The sequence below is a fragment of the Gavialis gangeticus genome, unplaced genomic scaffold (assembly GCF_001723915.1).
Source record: "Gavialis gangeticus isolate Ggan-Ray unplaced genomic scaffold, GavGan_comp1, whole genome shotgun sequence".
Lineage (NCBI taxonomy): Eukaryota > Metazoa > Chordata > Crocodylia > Gavialidae > Gavialis > Gavialis gangeticus.
The window spans coordinates 76,736,218-76,749,354 of NW_017728993.1; the positions used below are offsets into that span (position 1 = coordinate 76,736,218).

At 39.0% G+C, this 13,137-nt stretch overlaps 1 protein-coding gene across 1 annotated transcript in view; it reads right to left on the minus strand.

The window, feature by feature from the left end:
• Nucleotides 1-13,137, minus strand: part of KCNT2 (potassium sodium-activated channel subfamily T member 2) — a 451,804-nt gene that overhangs the window by 109,204 nt on the left and 329,463 nt on the right. The window contains exons 16-19 of the mRNA XM_019502030.1: nt 11,442-11,498; nt 7,577-7,726; nt 5,702-5,931; nt 516-732 (exon numbers count right to left, since the gene is read on the minus strand). Coding sequence (XP_019357575.1) covers nt 516-732; nt 5,702-5,931; nt 7,577-7,726; nt 11,442-11,498 — 654 coding nt within the window. The remainder of the gene's footprint in view (nt 1-515; nt 733-5,701; nt 5,932-7,576; nt 7,727-11,441; nt 11,499-13,137) is intronic.

Below are 13,137 nucleotides of genomic sequence, written 5' to 3' on the forward strand. Positions count from 1 at the left end.
GTTACCCCTGTAAAGGTTAATCGTTTTTTTCACAGGATGGACCTTCCTCTTTTTAAATTTATTTTCATTCTCAGGACAGAAATTTTCATTCTTGGTTACCATCAGCTGAGTCTTGCCAAAACTACTCCCATGATTATGCACTATAGAGTAGCAGTGCCAGGTTCACAGGTTTATGCACATGTGAAATAGCTTTAAAGTTCAAGACACAAGTAGATCTTTGTTACTGAACATCAGTGATGTCCAGTAACTAGATAGGTAGATAATTTAAAAAGCTTCAGCCAATACATTATTTCACTTCTAAAGAGAAAAATCAGTTCACCGGTGGTCCTCAGGTGTCTTATCTGCTATAATCACCCAGAAATCAGTTTCACTTTGTTTCTTATTAAACCAAATGGTATGAATTAGACCTGTAATCTGGTGCCTGTTGATTACAATGGAAGCTTAAATATGTGCTGGATATTTATAATATTAGCCTCTAAATATAGTATTGTATAGTTGACATTATTTATACATACTCTGAGCCTGCAGAAGTTTCATCATCTGATGGAGTAATTTCATCTTCTGACTGGTCACTTAAAAGGTCACATGTTTGAAGGGAAGAGGAGTCTGCAACCTCTAAGACAGGTGCTATGCTAGGTCTTCTCCCCCCTTTACTTCCTTCTGAGGGAAGAGCTAGTGTAGGCCCACTGGAAGATCTACAGCCTGTATCCTGTAGATCTATAGCCACAGTTCCTTAAAAGTGTAAAAAAAAAATATATCTATTAGAGACATTAACCAATTTTAAAATTAAAATGGGAATATAAGAGCATAAGAACTGTCATTTATTGAGTCAGATCATAGGTGCATCCTGCCCGTTATCCTGTTTCATGGGCACATAAAGAAGTGCAGCTCCCCACTGTAACTGAGAACACTTTGCAGGAAGAGTTCCGAGTTACAACAATCCCCTGGAACAAACAAAAGTTCACTGTTGGTTCCAGGGGGAAGGGGAATCTAGCTGCTTGGACCTGGTTTCCTCTAGCAATGGCCCCTCCTTTCTCCCAGCCTGTTCCTGTTTTCAGAATTGGAGGGGGGAAAGGGAGCAGAGGGAGCTTGTTCTAGGACAGGGGTGGACAAAATAAGGCCCACCAGGCCATTTTATCCGGGTCACAGGGCCCCTAAAAATGTAGAAAATTAATATTTATCTACCCCTGGCTGCCTATGAAAGATGACAGGAGCCAGAGGCAGTAGGACCCAGGGGGAGCCAGCAGCAGAACTAACCACCCCAGCCAAAAGCCTCTGCCTAGCAGGGGCTTCTGGAGGCTTCTGGCCTGGGACTGTTCCTGCCTCCCTGCCCCAAGGGAAATACAGTAAGAAGGAGCAGAGGAGGGAGGCAGGGGAGAACCATGAGCAATTGCCCCATCCTCAGAGCCAGCTGAACCAGTTCCTGCAGTCCCAGTGCTGCAGCTGAGAACCACCTGGTGCCAGCCAGTGGGTGGATGAGCAGGCAGGGAAATGGCTGCAGCAGGTGGGGGGGGAAGGGGCAGTGAGCAGGCATGCAGAACACAGTGACAGCTGGGAAGGAGTGTGGGGCCTATGCTGGTATACTGGAGCTAGCACCGGTGGGGCCCAGAGCGAGACAGTAGGAGCATGGGGCCAAGCTTCCAGGGGCACTCTGGAGCCAGGCTGGCTCCCTCCTCTCCCTGCTTGAACAGCACAGCCCAGATCCATAGAACCCTGCCAGCCTGGGCCCTGTGCTCCTGCCATCCCACTCTGGGCCCTTCCAGCACTGGCCCTGGTGCACCTGCTGAGGCCCCATGCCCCCACCCAGCTGTTGCTGTGCTCCACACGCCCACTTGCTGCCCCTTCCCCCCACCTGCCGCAGCCATTTCCCCACTCACCCCCCTGCCCACCACACTCCAGCATCATGTGGTTCCCAGTTGCAGTGCAAGGACCACAGGAGCAGCTGTGACCTGGTGCTGGAGTGGCAGTAAGGGAGGGATGGGGAAGTGGCAGGAGAAGGGCAGCAGTGGCAGATAGGGGGAAGTGGCAGCAAGTGGGAGCACAGGACCCACACCAGTGCTCCAGGCCAGGAGTGGCAGAGCTCAGGCTTGCAGGAGCACTGGCAGGGGCTCTGCCTGCTGCACAGGAGGGGGGACAGGCTGTGGGCAAACCCCTCCCCTCCATGAAACCCACAACCTTCCTCAGACACCCTCCCCCCCACACACTCACAGCCCCCCCACAAAACCCATACCTACCCACACACATCCACACACCTATCCACCACCCGCACAAATCCCACACACACACACACACACACACTCTCTCTCCCCCTACACTGCATATACCCACATACCTATATCCACCCTCCCACCCACACCCTCCCACAATATACAAGAGTAAGATTTCATTTTAAGCTATTATACTATCATCCCTATGTACACTACACAAACATGTAAATCAGGACATAATTTTCTTTAATGAAATGAATGAATGTTGTAGTACGTGTTTGATTTTTAGAGTATAATTTGGTATTTTTCTGGTTCAAAGATGGCAAAAACCCTTGCTGAAAGGAGTAATTCAGGGGGGCAAGGAGAGGGACTTCTGGCGGCAAAGGTCAGGGGGAGGGACTTCTGGTCCCAAGATAGCAACCACGGGGTGGGGCACCCATCAAGGAGCAGGGCTAGCCATGCAGCCCTCAATGGCTTGCCAAAACTCAGTAAATGTCCTTCCACCCAAAATAATTGCCTGTCCTTTCTCTAGGGGTTCCCCAGAGATAGGAGGTCTCCAATACACCCATCCCACCCTCCAGCAGGGGCTGAAAAAAACCCAAACCAAACTCCTTCCGCTCTTTTTTCTCCCTCCCATTCTGAAAGTGACAGGCTGGCAGGCAGTGCAGACACAAGTTACAGAAGATGCCTCTGTTTTGAAATGTCTTCATCTAAACTCTCATGCAATGAGGGTTCACAATTTCACCCAATCAGCCATTTTTGAAGCAATCTGCAGCTGGGTACTTACATTTGGTCACAGATATAGACTGCTTTCTGTGGCCAGATCAAGAGAAAAGAGGCTTTTCTATCTGGACTGACAGTGATAGAGGGTGGATGCTGAAAGGTAGAGTAAAAGGATAGTAAACTGGGTTTGACCAGGTTTTTCTTCCATTCCTCTTCCACTTACAGCATCCAGCACTTAAGGTCTAGGAAGGATTCCCATGTTCAATAGTTACTGAAGCACCTTTCCTCCAAGAACTTGTCCAATCTCTGTTTGAATCTGGTTAAACTATCAATTTCTACAACATCTAATGGCAATGAGTTCCACATTTTAATTTTACTCTGTGTGGAAAAAAAAATTGTTAGTTTAAAATTAAATAGTCTGAATGAAAACAACCTTAAAAACTATGCTGCATACAATTAGATTTGCTGATATACATCAGTAAACTACAGATTATATGGAATTTATGAAAACAACTTATATATTTATAAATTCTGGCTAAGTAATTCTGGCTGAATACCTGAGGCATTTCTCCAGATAAAAGTATCATACCTATGGGGCACATTTACACATGCACTCCACTGTACAGTTGGTACTTTTCAGTCATTTAGTACTTGCTAAAGTGATGATGATACTATTAATAATACAACAAATGGAAAGGGTCTGGAACTTGCTGCTTTGAAACAGCCTGGGAAGAAGGGACAGAACAGATGCCCAGCTTCTCCTGCAAGACACTTCTATGTGGGTGACTGGTACAGTGTGCCATAGCTGGAAAGGCAAAGGAAGACAGCACTTGTTGTGTTAAAGCAAATACTAAATAACTGCACAGTACCCACCAGTACTGAGCAGTACTGGTGGCACACTAGTTGCTTCCGACCCTACTGCGCAGTAGCAAAGAGCTCATTGCTACTGCGCAGTAGCAAAGAGCTCATTGCTACTGCGCAGTAGCAAAGAGCTCATTGCTACTGCGCAGTAGCAAAGAGCTCATTGCTACTGCGCAGTAGCTGTGATGCCACTGCTACTGCGCAGTAGCAAAGAGCTCATTGCTACTGCGCAGTAGCAGTGGCATCACAGCTAGTGTCTGCTGATGCTACATCACCATAGTGATGAGCTACTTTGTCATAGTTCATCCCTAAGGTGACAGAGCTTTTAATGTAGACATACCCCTGATGTTTTAAATGAGATAAGAATTTGACATCCCAGTTTAATTTTTTCTGCTTGTACTATGTTCTGCTTGAGAAAACAAAATATATTTTCTTCACATGCTTGACCAAATAAAGGAAATATCGGATGACTCGGACATGGGATCTTTTATCTTCTAGTTTATACAACTTTCTGGAGAGATTTGAAAAGAAAAATTCCTGATTAGAATTAGTGATGTTAAAAATTAGGACAGTTTCTGGTCAATTAGCTTGTGCTTATTCATAAACATAGGAAATCATCACAGGGGATGTTTTTAGATTGTCAGTACTTTTAGCTAGATCAAAAATATTGCTTTAATACATAATGAATCAAGGTCTAATTTTAGAGCATGGTATTTTAGAGACATCAAGAGATTGCAGTGTCTCTATGAATAAATGATCCTGATATGCACACACAGGCATCAAGTCTGGGATCTGTGACACTTGGTGGATCATAGGATCATGATAAAGCTGGGCTGGAAGTGACCTTGCAAGGTTATCTAGTCCAGTCCCCTGCTCAAGGCAAGATCATGCCTGACTAAAACAGCTAAATGAGATGGGTATTAGTGATGGCAACGCTTGTTTTATGCTCCTTCTCTGAGTCCAACCTGATTTCAGGCATTAGCTTTTACTTGATGGCTTCTAGCTATCAAAGGGTCATCACAAGAATATTTATTTCTATTGGGCCTACTCTTATGTCAACTTACAGGATGCTGGTGATATGGGAACTCCTGTGCTTGTTTTTTCACTTGGATATTCCTCCAAATTTAGAGATCTCTTCTTTTGGTCAAGTTAATATTATACCTGGCTGCTCCACCTGCAATCTAGTCTAAACTTTGTCAAGTTTTTAAATAGATTTGTGGACTTCTTCAGAACATGACTAATTATAGAGGACTGAGTAGTATTATTTACCTCACGTTTTGTCAGTTACATAATTCTATCTATCATATCTTCCTGATGTATTCCACAAGGCAATATCATTTATGCTACATAAGTGAATTAGTGAGTTTTCTGCTTTGCCAGCTGGCTTTGCTCCCTACAGAGCAACTCAGCTAGTCTTTTAAAATACAAAAGCACAATCCTTGCATCAAACAAACAAATAAACCAGCAAACACAAACCTTTGGCCTTTCTCTTAGTGGTAGTCCTTTGATCCCAGGACAATAGTATGACCCCTTCCTGGCAGCAAACTTATTTGGGGTCCAATTTGCCTCCTGTCTGCAAACTGCTGCTTCACACAGTTTACATTGTTCTGGTTTCCCTTGCAGAGTTTTAAACTAGTGGGATACTCCTTCATTGCTTAAATGCTCACAGCTGGGTTTCTTCAATAGGGTTACCTGCTTCCTCTTAAAGACCATCCATGCTGATTTTATCAAAAAAGAGGGAATCTAACATAAATATAACTTTTTAACAAATAAAGTAAATATATTTAAAAGAAATCAAGGAAAATGTTATCACTAAGAAAGGGCATTAGTGTGTTAGGAAAAATCATTGAAAGATCAAAAATGTACTGTTTATAGTGTAAGAATACTTTATGAGATTTACTTTGACTTACCCATACTGGCAATTATACTGTGTACTGGTAACCTAGAAGGTCCATGATAGCATGCCTTTGATTCATTGTTTTTTCTATTTTCTTCCTGCTTCTTAAAAGCAGAATTTTCTTCTTTGGTGATATTTATATAAAAACATATATCTGTAGAGCTCATTGTGTATCGAGGGCCTGGATTCAGCAAAATATTTTTGTTATCTTCTCTCCTAACACCAATCAAACAGACTCCAAACCTAATTAAAAGAGGAAAAGACACAGTTCATTAAATGTGACACAACAGAATACAAGAAAATGGATATGTCAATAATAATATCTGATTTAGTCCAATTTACTTGTTGTAGGCTGCCCACACAGTCATTTTCTTGGATAAGAAATGTATTTGGAAAAATACTGTATTTAATAAAATTATCTCCAGAATAAGCAATTTGTAATCAAGCACTGTTTTTAAGGGCTCTGAGTCCCAAGTTATTTTTAAAAGTTTTTGATAGCTAACTGTAGTCTCCTAATGTTGTTTCACTTAATTTCTCATATGAGAAACACATTCCCTTCTGAGAGTACATTAAAAGAAGAATTCAACTCTGTTATGAGAAATTATTCTTCCCACTAAATTGCTCCATTATGCACCTTTCAAATGAAACTATTTCACCATATGTTTTAATTACTCATTCTTAAAAAGCTGTTTGATCAGTAGAAGATAAAGAATTAAAAAGATAGCACCTTTTTCATTTCAAAATTTTGAAAGACACCTCAGTTTTCAGTCCATTAAAATGATTTTGAGATATTTTTTCATGTATACGTTAATCACAGGTTACTAGTTTTATCATTAATTTTATTTCAAACCATCTTTTTAGCAGATACAAACATACAACATACAAACTAAGTGAGTACTGCAAAGCAATCAGGGCACAATTTGAAGCATAGTTTAAAGAAATCTGGAAATTAGTTGAGATTGTGAGGTTGTTAATAGATGAAGTTGGATTAGGTCTAGTGCATGTTTCAGTAACAATGTATTTGATAATGATGGTATGTCTACACTGCACAATGTAGCACCATGTAGAGATTATTAAAAGATAGGTCTGCTCGTGCTAGCTATGGAATCAAATGCATTACAGATGTACTAACACAGAGTTTTATCCAGGCCAGTAAACCCTATTTCCCAGGAGAGCCTATTAGCCCCGAGCAGCATTGGGTTACTATGGTTATACTGTTTCCAATTTTTAAATTTGCTTGAACAAGCTGATCAAGCTTGCAAAATAAGCTTGGGCTCTTCCTGCATGGCACCGCCTATAGATATATTTTTTAACCTGTACAAGACCTATAACATCAAGAAAGAAAGTATCATAAGTATTCTTAAGGTTATTTCTAGAAATATTCTGTTATTGTTAGGGTAGTCCTCAGAAGACATATACCAGTTCCATTTGAAGTTGACCTTGAATAGAACAGGCATGTTGTGAAAGAAGCTCAAATTCAAAAGTGACCCAAAATGAAAACAAACAAACAAACAAAAACGCTTTGTAGGGTGAATTGGGTAAAGAAGAGGGTACAACTTAATGACCTATATTTTAACTATTCAATTTTTTTAGATGTATGCATCCTTCTAATTTCCAGACCCATTCTTCACATTGCCTGCAACAGGACCCATCTTCATTGCATTAGTAAGGCTGGCTTGACATGTTCACAACTAAGAGGAGTTTTCTTTTGATTAGCATGACTAACATAACTACAAAAGAACTGTGAAGTTTATAAAGGTAAACAGACATTTAAAACTAGAGGAAAACAATACACAATATGGGGCCTTCTAGTACAATACTTTCATAGCACAACATAAACAATTTGTTTGTTTGAATGTTTAATCCTGCAATAAGGAAAGGAACATACTTTTTATGTGCATGAAAAGAAGCATATGTGAAGCTTTTCCCCTCATACTCAGCAAAAAATGTACTCTCCTCCAGGTTAATATGATACACTTCATTACCAGAGCATCTGCCATACATTTTCTGCCACTGTTCTGGAGATTGCTGGCCCTCCCTGAAACATGCACAGATAAAGAGAATAATTTCAAACTTGATGTAAAAAATTCATTAATCATAGAGCCATCTCTTGGCAATAGAACTGCAAAATTCTACTAGAAAGGTCCCGTGGGCTAAGCTGCAAGAAATATTAGAGATCAAAGTTTAGTAACAATGAAATGCAGAGATTAATTTATCATCTAATGTGAATTAAGGAACATTTTCTACTCTAAGGAGTAGGCCTATTAAGATTGTGAACTTCAATATCAAGAGAAAGAAACATGGTGTGAATTTTAAGTAATCCAACCATAATAAGCACATTCATTGCAATTTATAAATGACAGAGATGGTGAAATTGGCAGCACACTAGATCTATTAATATAGACAGCTTAGTCAGATTCTCCACAAAGACTTGACTCTGATTACTGGTAGCAAAAAAAAGAAATGTTCAAAATAAAGCAACAAGACCTTATACCATACGCTACTTAATTTTGGCAAATCAATGAGCATGTCTACACAAAACATTTTCTGTGCAGTTGGCTAATTAGTTGTGCAGTAAATATTTCTCATTTATATGTGTTCCACTATTAGGCTGCAGTAAACTCATTTAGTCTGCAGCAGGATAGTACTTGCACAAGTACTGGGTGCTGTGGAGTAAAAAACTCTGCAGCACTACATGTATAGACACTGGAAGGGCTGGCTGGGGCATGAAGGTGCTTCACCGTGGGGGCTGCCTGCCAGCTAGCCCTGTGCTGAAGCACCCTTGTGCTCCAGTCAGCCTCTCTACAGCACCCTGAGCCAGAAGGAGTAGTCCTGGTCCTGGCAGGCTGACCCCTTTGTTTCCCTTCTTGCCAAGGCTCCTCTGCCCCAGCTCCATGTGTTGCAATCCTGAGCACACACACAGATGCACACCCAGCTTGAATAAACTCTGAAATGATAAACTCTAGAGTTTATTCAAATGGATTAATAGGCACATGTAGACATGCCCAATGTATGCAAATTTAGTTTTAGAAAAAATTTTCATGCTTGTCTTTTACTGTAGTCAGTTGCTTTTCTGTTTCTTGTGGGCTAAGATGAAGTTTAGTAATGTGAAAAAAAAATTCTTTAATTATATGTTTTGGTCACCTGATTCTTGAAATCAGAACACGCTAATTTCTTGTCTAATAAATGCTGTCCCTAGTGGAAGAGTGGAATATTTTTATACCCGCATGGAGTCTTTGCAATACATTTGTCAATTTAAGAATTACGGTTTTTGGCTTCAAATTTGAAATGATGCTCAGGAAAAATGGACCAATGTGGGCTTTGTGTAGTCTGAAGGATCAGGGAAGCAGCTGCAATTAGGACATAAACATGGTAAGTATGCAAGGTGTCTTTTCATGTAAAACAAAGATCGGTGTTTAGACTGATAGGAACTTTTGGGTGGTACTAATTTAGACACCTTCCATTTCCCAATAAATATTCTTACATCCTCCAATTTTCAGTTCTTCTGTATACTTAAACGAATGGTTTATTTTTATGCAGATTTTGTATAATTAAAATTTGCATTTTGAATCATCTCCTAAAAATGATAATTCATTAAGGTTTGTGAACACTGGAATTCACTAAATAAAAACTAAAGAAAACGTATGAAGGTGACAGTGGTGACTTGTTGTGATCTGGTTATAAATGGGACAAAAGCTCTTTAGCTTAGATTTAAAACCTGCTGTTCCAATCAAGAGATGTTTCTGCTTCCATGAATTTATAATTGGTCCTCTTCTCCTTTGCTTATTAGCCTATTAGACTTTAGAGTCTTCTGCTCTTTACAAAATGGTCTTAACATTTTGCTATCTCTTTTCATGTACAGTGTTCTTTCTAAAGCTTTCTAATTCCTTGGCTTGATGCCAAACCTAGTGTTTTGGAAGAAGAAGTGACATATTTATTTTAATGAATGTAAGGAGGCATCCTTATTGAGCCTACTGGACACTAACTGACCCAGTAACTCACTCAAGCCAATGCACTAATTAAATGCATCCTGTGTTGCCTAATGTCATCTTTGTAATTTCCCTAATCATGTCATAAACTGAATTATGGAAGAAGCTCCTTACACAATATTAGATCTCTGTGTGATCCTAATTGAGCTCTCCCTGCTGTATATTCAAGAATTCATATATGTAGGATACGCAGATTTGTATATATAGGATAGGTAACAATGATCATTTTTATTATTTGCTATCTTGCTTTACTGAAAATCACTTTGCAATAAAACCCATACCACTGTCAATCTTTTTACAATTTTTAATTCTGCTTTAAATTGTTAATTTTTTTCTTATTAAAAATGCCTTGAAGAATGCGAAGTAAGCTTGTTTCAAGTAATTTGTATAACCTTTGCTGTATTTTAGATCACACCACTACCTTCTATTGCAATGAATCTATCTTTATTCTGCTTTCTTGGTTGCCCAGTGACATTTGATATTAAGACAAATTTTGTTTCTGAAGAGCTTTCATTTTATCCAAAAATGGGTGCAAACTTTAAGCTGTTTCTGAGATCTCTCCTCTAGTTTCCAAGCAATAGTACTGGTTAGTGCTCAATGGAAATGGTTATATAGCATTTTTCTTGTTTTTTCCCTTGTTTTTATCCTTGTTTTTTCTTTTCTGTTGGAGACTATCAGATCAAAAATCAATGTATGTTATAGTTTTTTAAATATAAATATTTTAAATATAAAATTTATATTTTAATCAATTTCCTAGCTTTCCTATCACTTTGCCTTCCTGGCTTGTCTTTGGCAGTCCACCTGATGTGCTGATGGGCAACTGGGGCACATCTACACATGCATTTACTATGCAGTAATTTACTGTGCAGTAAATTACCATTCAGTAAGCAGTTTTTAGGCTGGTGTCTACACATGTAGCCATTAAAGCACATTAACACTGTGTGTGGACTGACTTGGGACTAAAGTTAGTCCCAAGTCAGTCGATACACAAAGTGTTACTGCACAGTAACTAATTGGGTGTAAATTTGCTACCTACATGATATGGGTATCAAATTTACATCCAAGTCAGCTTAAGTCACCATATTTACTGAGCTGTATGGGCATGCACATGTAGACGTGTGCCCTTACTGCACAGCAATTTTCAGTTACTGCATCGTAATCTGAATTACTGTGCAGTAAATGTGGACAGTTAAATGCACTCTGGGACTCTTATCAGGACTTCGAGATGCTCCACTTCCATTCAGTCTACTAGATGGCCACCATAGATTCCAGTGGGGACCTCAAGGTCTCCAGAGTTTGATGCTCCCAAGTTAGGCTGTCAGACAGATTGCCATGCAGCTATTCTACTTAGCCCAAACTAGAATAAAATATATTTTTTTAAAAACCTGAAAAAGAAAATGGTCTTTCCCAGCATGGCTCTGCTTCCAACTTGTATCACTGTTACAGGCCACTAAACATCTAGCTGTTCAATTGCAATATGATGTTGCTCTCAAACTAGTCTCTGTCAGTGAGCCAGTGTCCCCACCCCTATAGCATAACTGTATTTATTCACAGTTGGGTGGATATATTTGCATCAGAGACAGAACTTTACATTAAAACTCATAACTTTTGGAAAACTAATATTCTAAGCATATCTAAAGCAGTACAGAAAATAAATGAAAGAGGATTACCTGTTTTTATTGAAATAACAAAGCTAGAAATACAATTATAAAAAGAAAATAGTCATATGTTTTACTTTTTTTTGCCTAAAATAAAATATTTCACCTGGTTAAAGTCTGCTTGGTTCCAGTTAGTTGTCTAAAAGCTTCCCATGGTGCTGTTCTGCAAAGATCACATGAAGTTCATCAATTCAGAAATGCTATAATTGTCCAATATTTTGTACCATATTTAAATCTTAGTGGAAGGATTTTTTATGTTACTAGATTTATTTATTTATAAAATCTATACATGTAAACATTAAGTCAAGTTTTTAAATCTAAGGCTGAGTATAGTCTTGATCCTATAAACAAGCATATGCTTAACCTTATTCACACTATTATTCCCACTGAAAATAATGAAATTATTCACATTTTACATGCTTAAATATTAGTTTAAGCATATAAAAACTAAAATGCAAGTCAATAGAGAGATTCCCATCATATCAGTAGCAGTTTGATATGTCCTATATTATTAAGACACCTGGGAGATGAAAAACCCTACAGCCTTCAAGTTTGAAACAGGTTTAATTTACCTTCAGTACCTATGTTTGATAATATAGTTTTGTTATGTTGGGGAAAACAATCTCTATGTACAATGTAACCCCTTATCTGCATGCTACCATTGATAAAGTCATTTTTATGAATGCTATAGCCAATTATATTAATAATGGATATCAACTTCATAAGAACATTAACATCCATTATTTTTTTCTGTTCACAAATCCTTCTCAAACCAATTCTAAGATGCCTGCCATGTACAGCTCTTCACTAAAGAGTCTGGACAAATAAACTTCATTCTAAAGGTTCTTAATGAACAGGTCAGTTCTGTAGGCATTACTCTCAACTCTGTGAATGGTTACAAAAACATATATAATGGCAGAGATGTGAAGGATGGGGTGTAATTTTCATGGGCACTTTAGCCACAAAGCAAAGTTTTGATACAACCAAGATCCCAGGATGCAAACTTTTTCAATATGCATACCACAGAAGCAGTGATCTCCACATAGTGCCATGACTCCAATAATAATTTGTTATTAAATGACTTGGAAAAAACTATAACAAGCAAGAACTGAGGAAAATAAAATAGGAAATAATAAATGAACAGATTACTAAGACCATTCATTTTTCTTCCTTTTTTTTTTCAGGAGCTGCATTTAAGCTTCCTGCAAGCTGTGTGTGGCTCACCAGCCATGATTTGATCACCTCTGATATAGGGTGAAACTGTCCATTGATACCAATGGGAATTTTGTCACTCACTGATGTAAGTGAAACCAGAATTTAATCAATTGAACTACTTATGATGAATGAAGAAGGCTGCACATTCATTAATGCACCGTAATTACAGCACATTAAGTTCGGTACCTGCAATAACCAGTGCTAACTTAATACACTGTAATAGGCACTACTGTGCATTAGCACAAATGAATGCTTTTTGCATGATGCTTAATGCCCATTGGACTAATCTACTGTGCATTAGCAGATTAGCGCAGTTTTTGCCAGCCACGCTAATGTGAAGTAAAATCAGGCCAATGGGCATTAAGCATCTCATGTAGACACACACGGAATAGACTTTTATAGAGAGAAATTAGAAAGTATTAAGAAATACTTGTATTAATACAAGAACATCTGAAATCAGTGGTTTTCAAACTATGGGGTGTGACCCCTGGGCAGTGTGATGAAAGGTTGGGGGGGTACAGTGCAGTGGAGTGCAGACAATAAGTTTGCAAGGAGCTGGTGCAGCCCCAAAAGGGGGATGAAGGAAG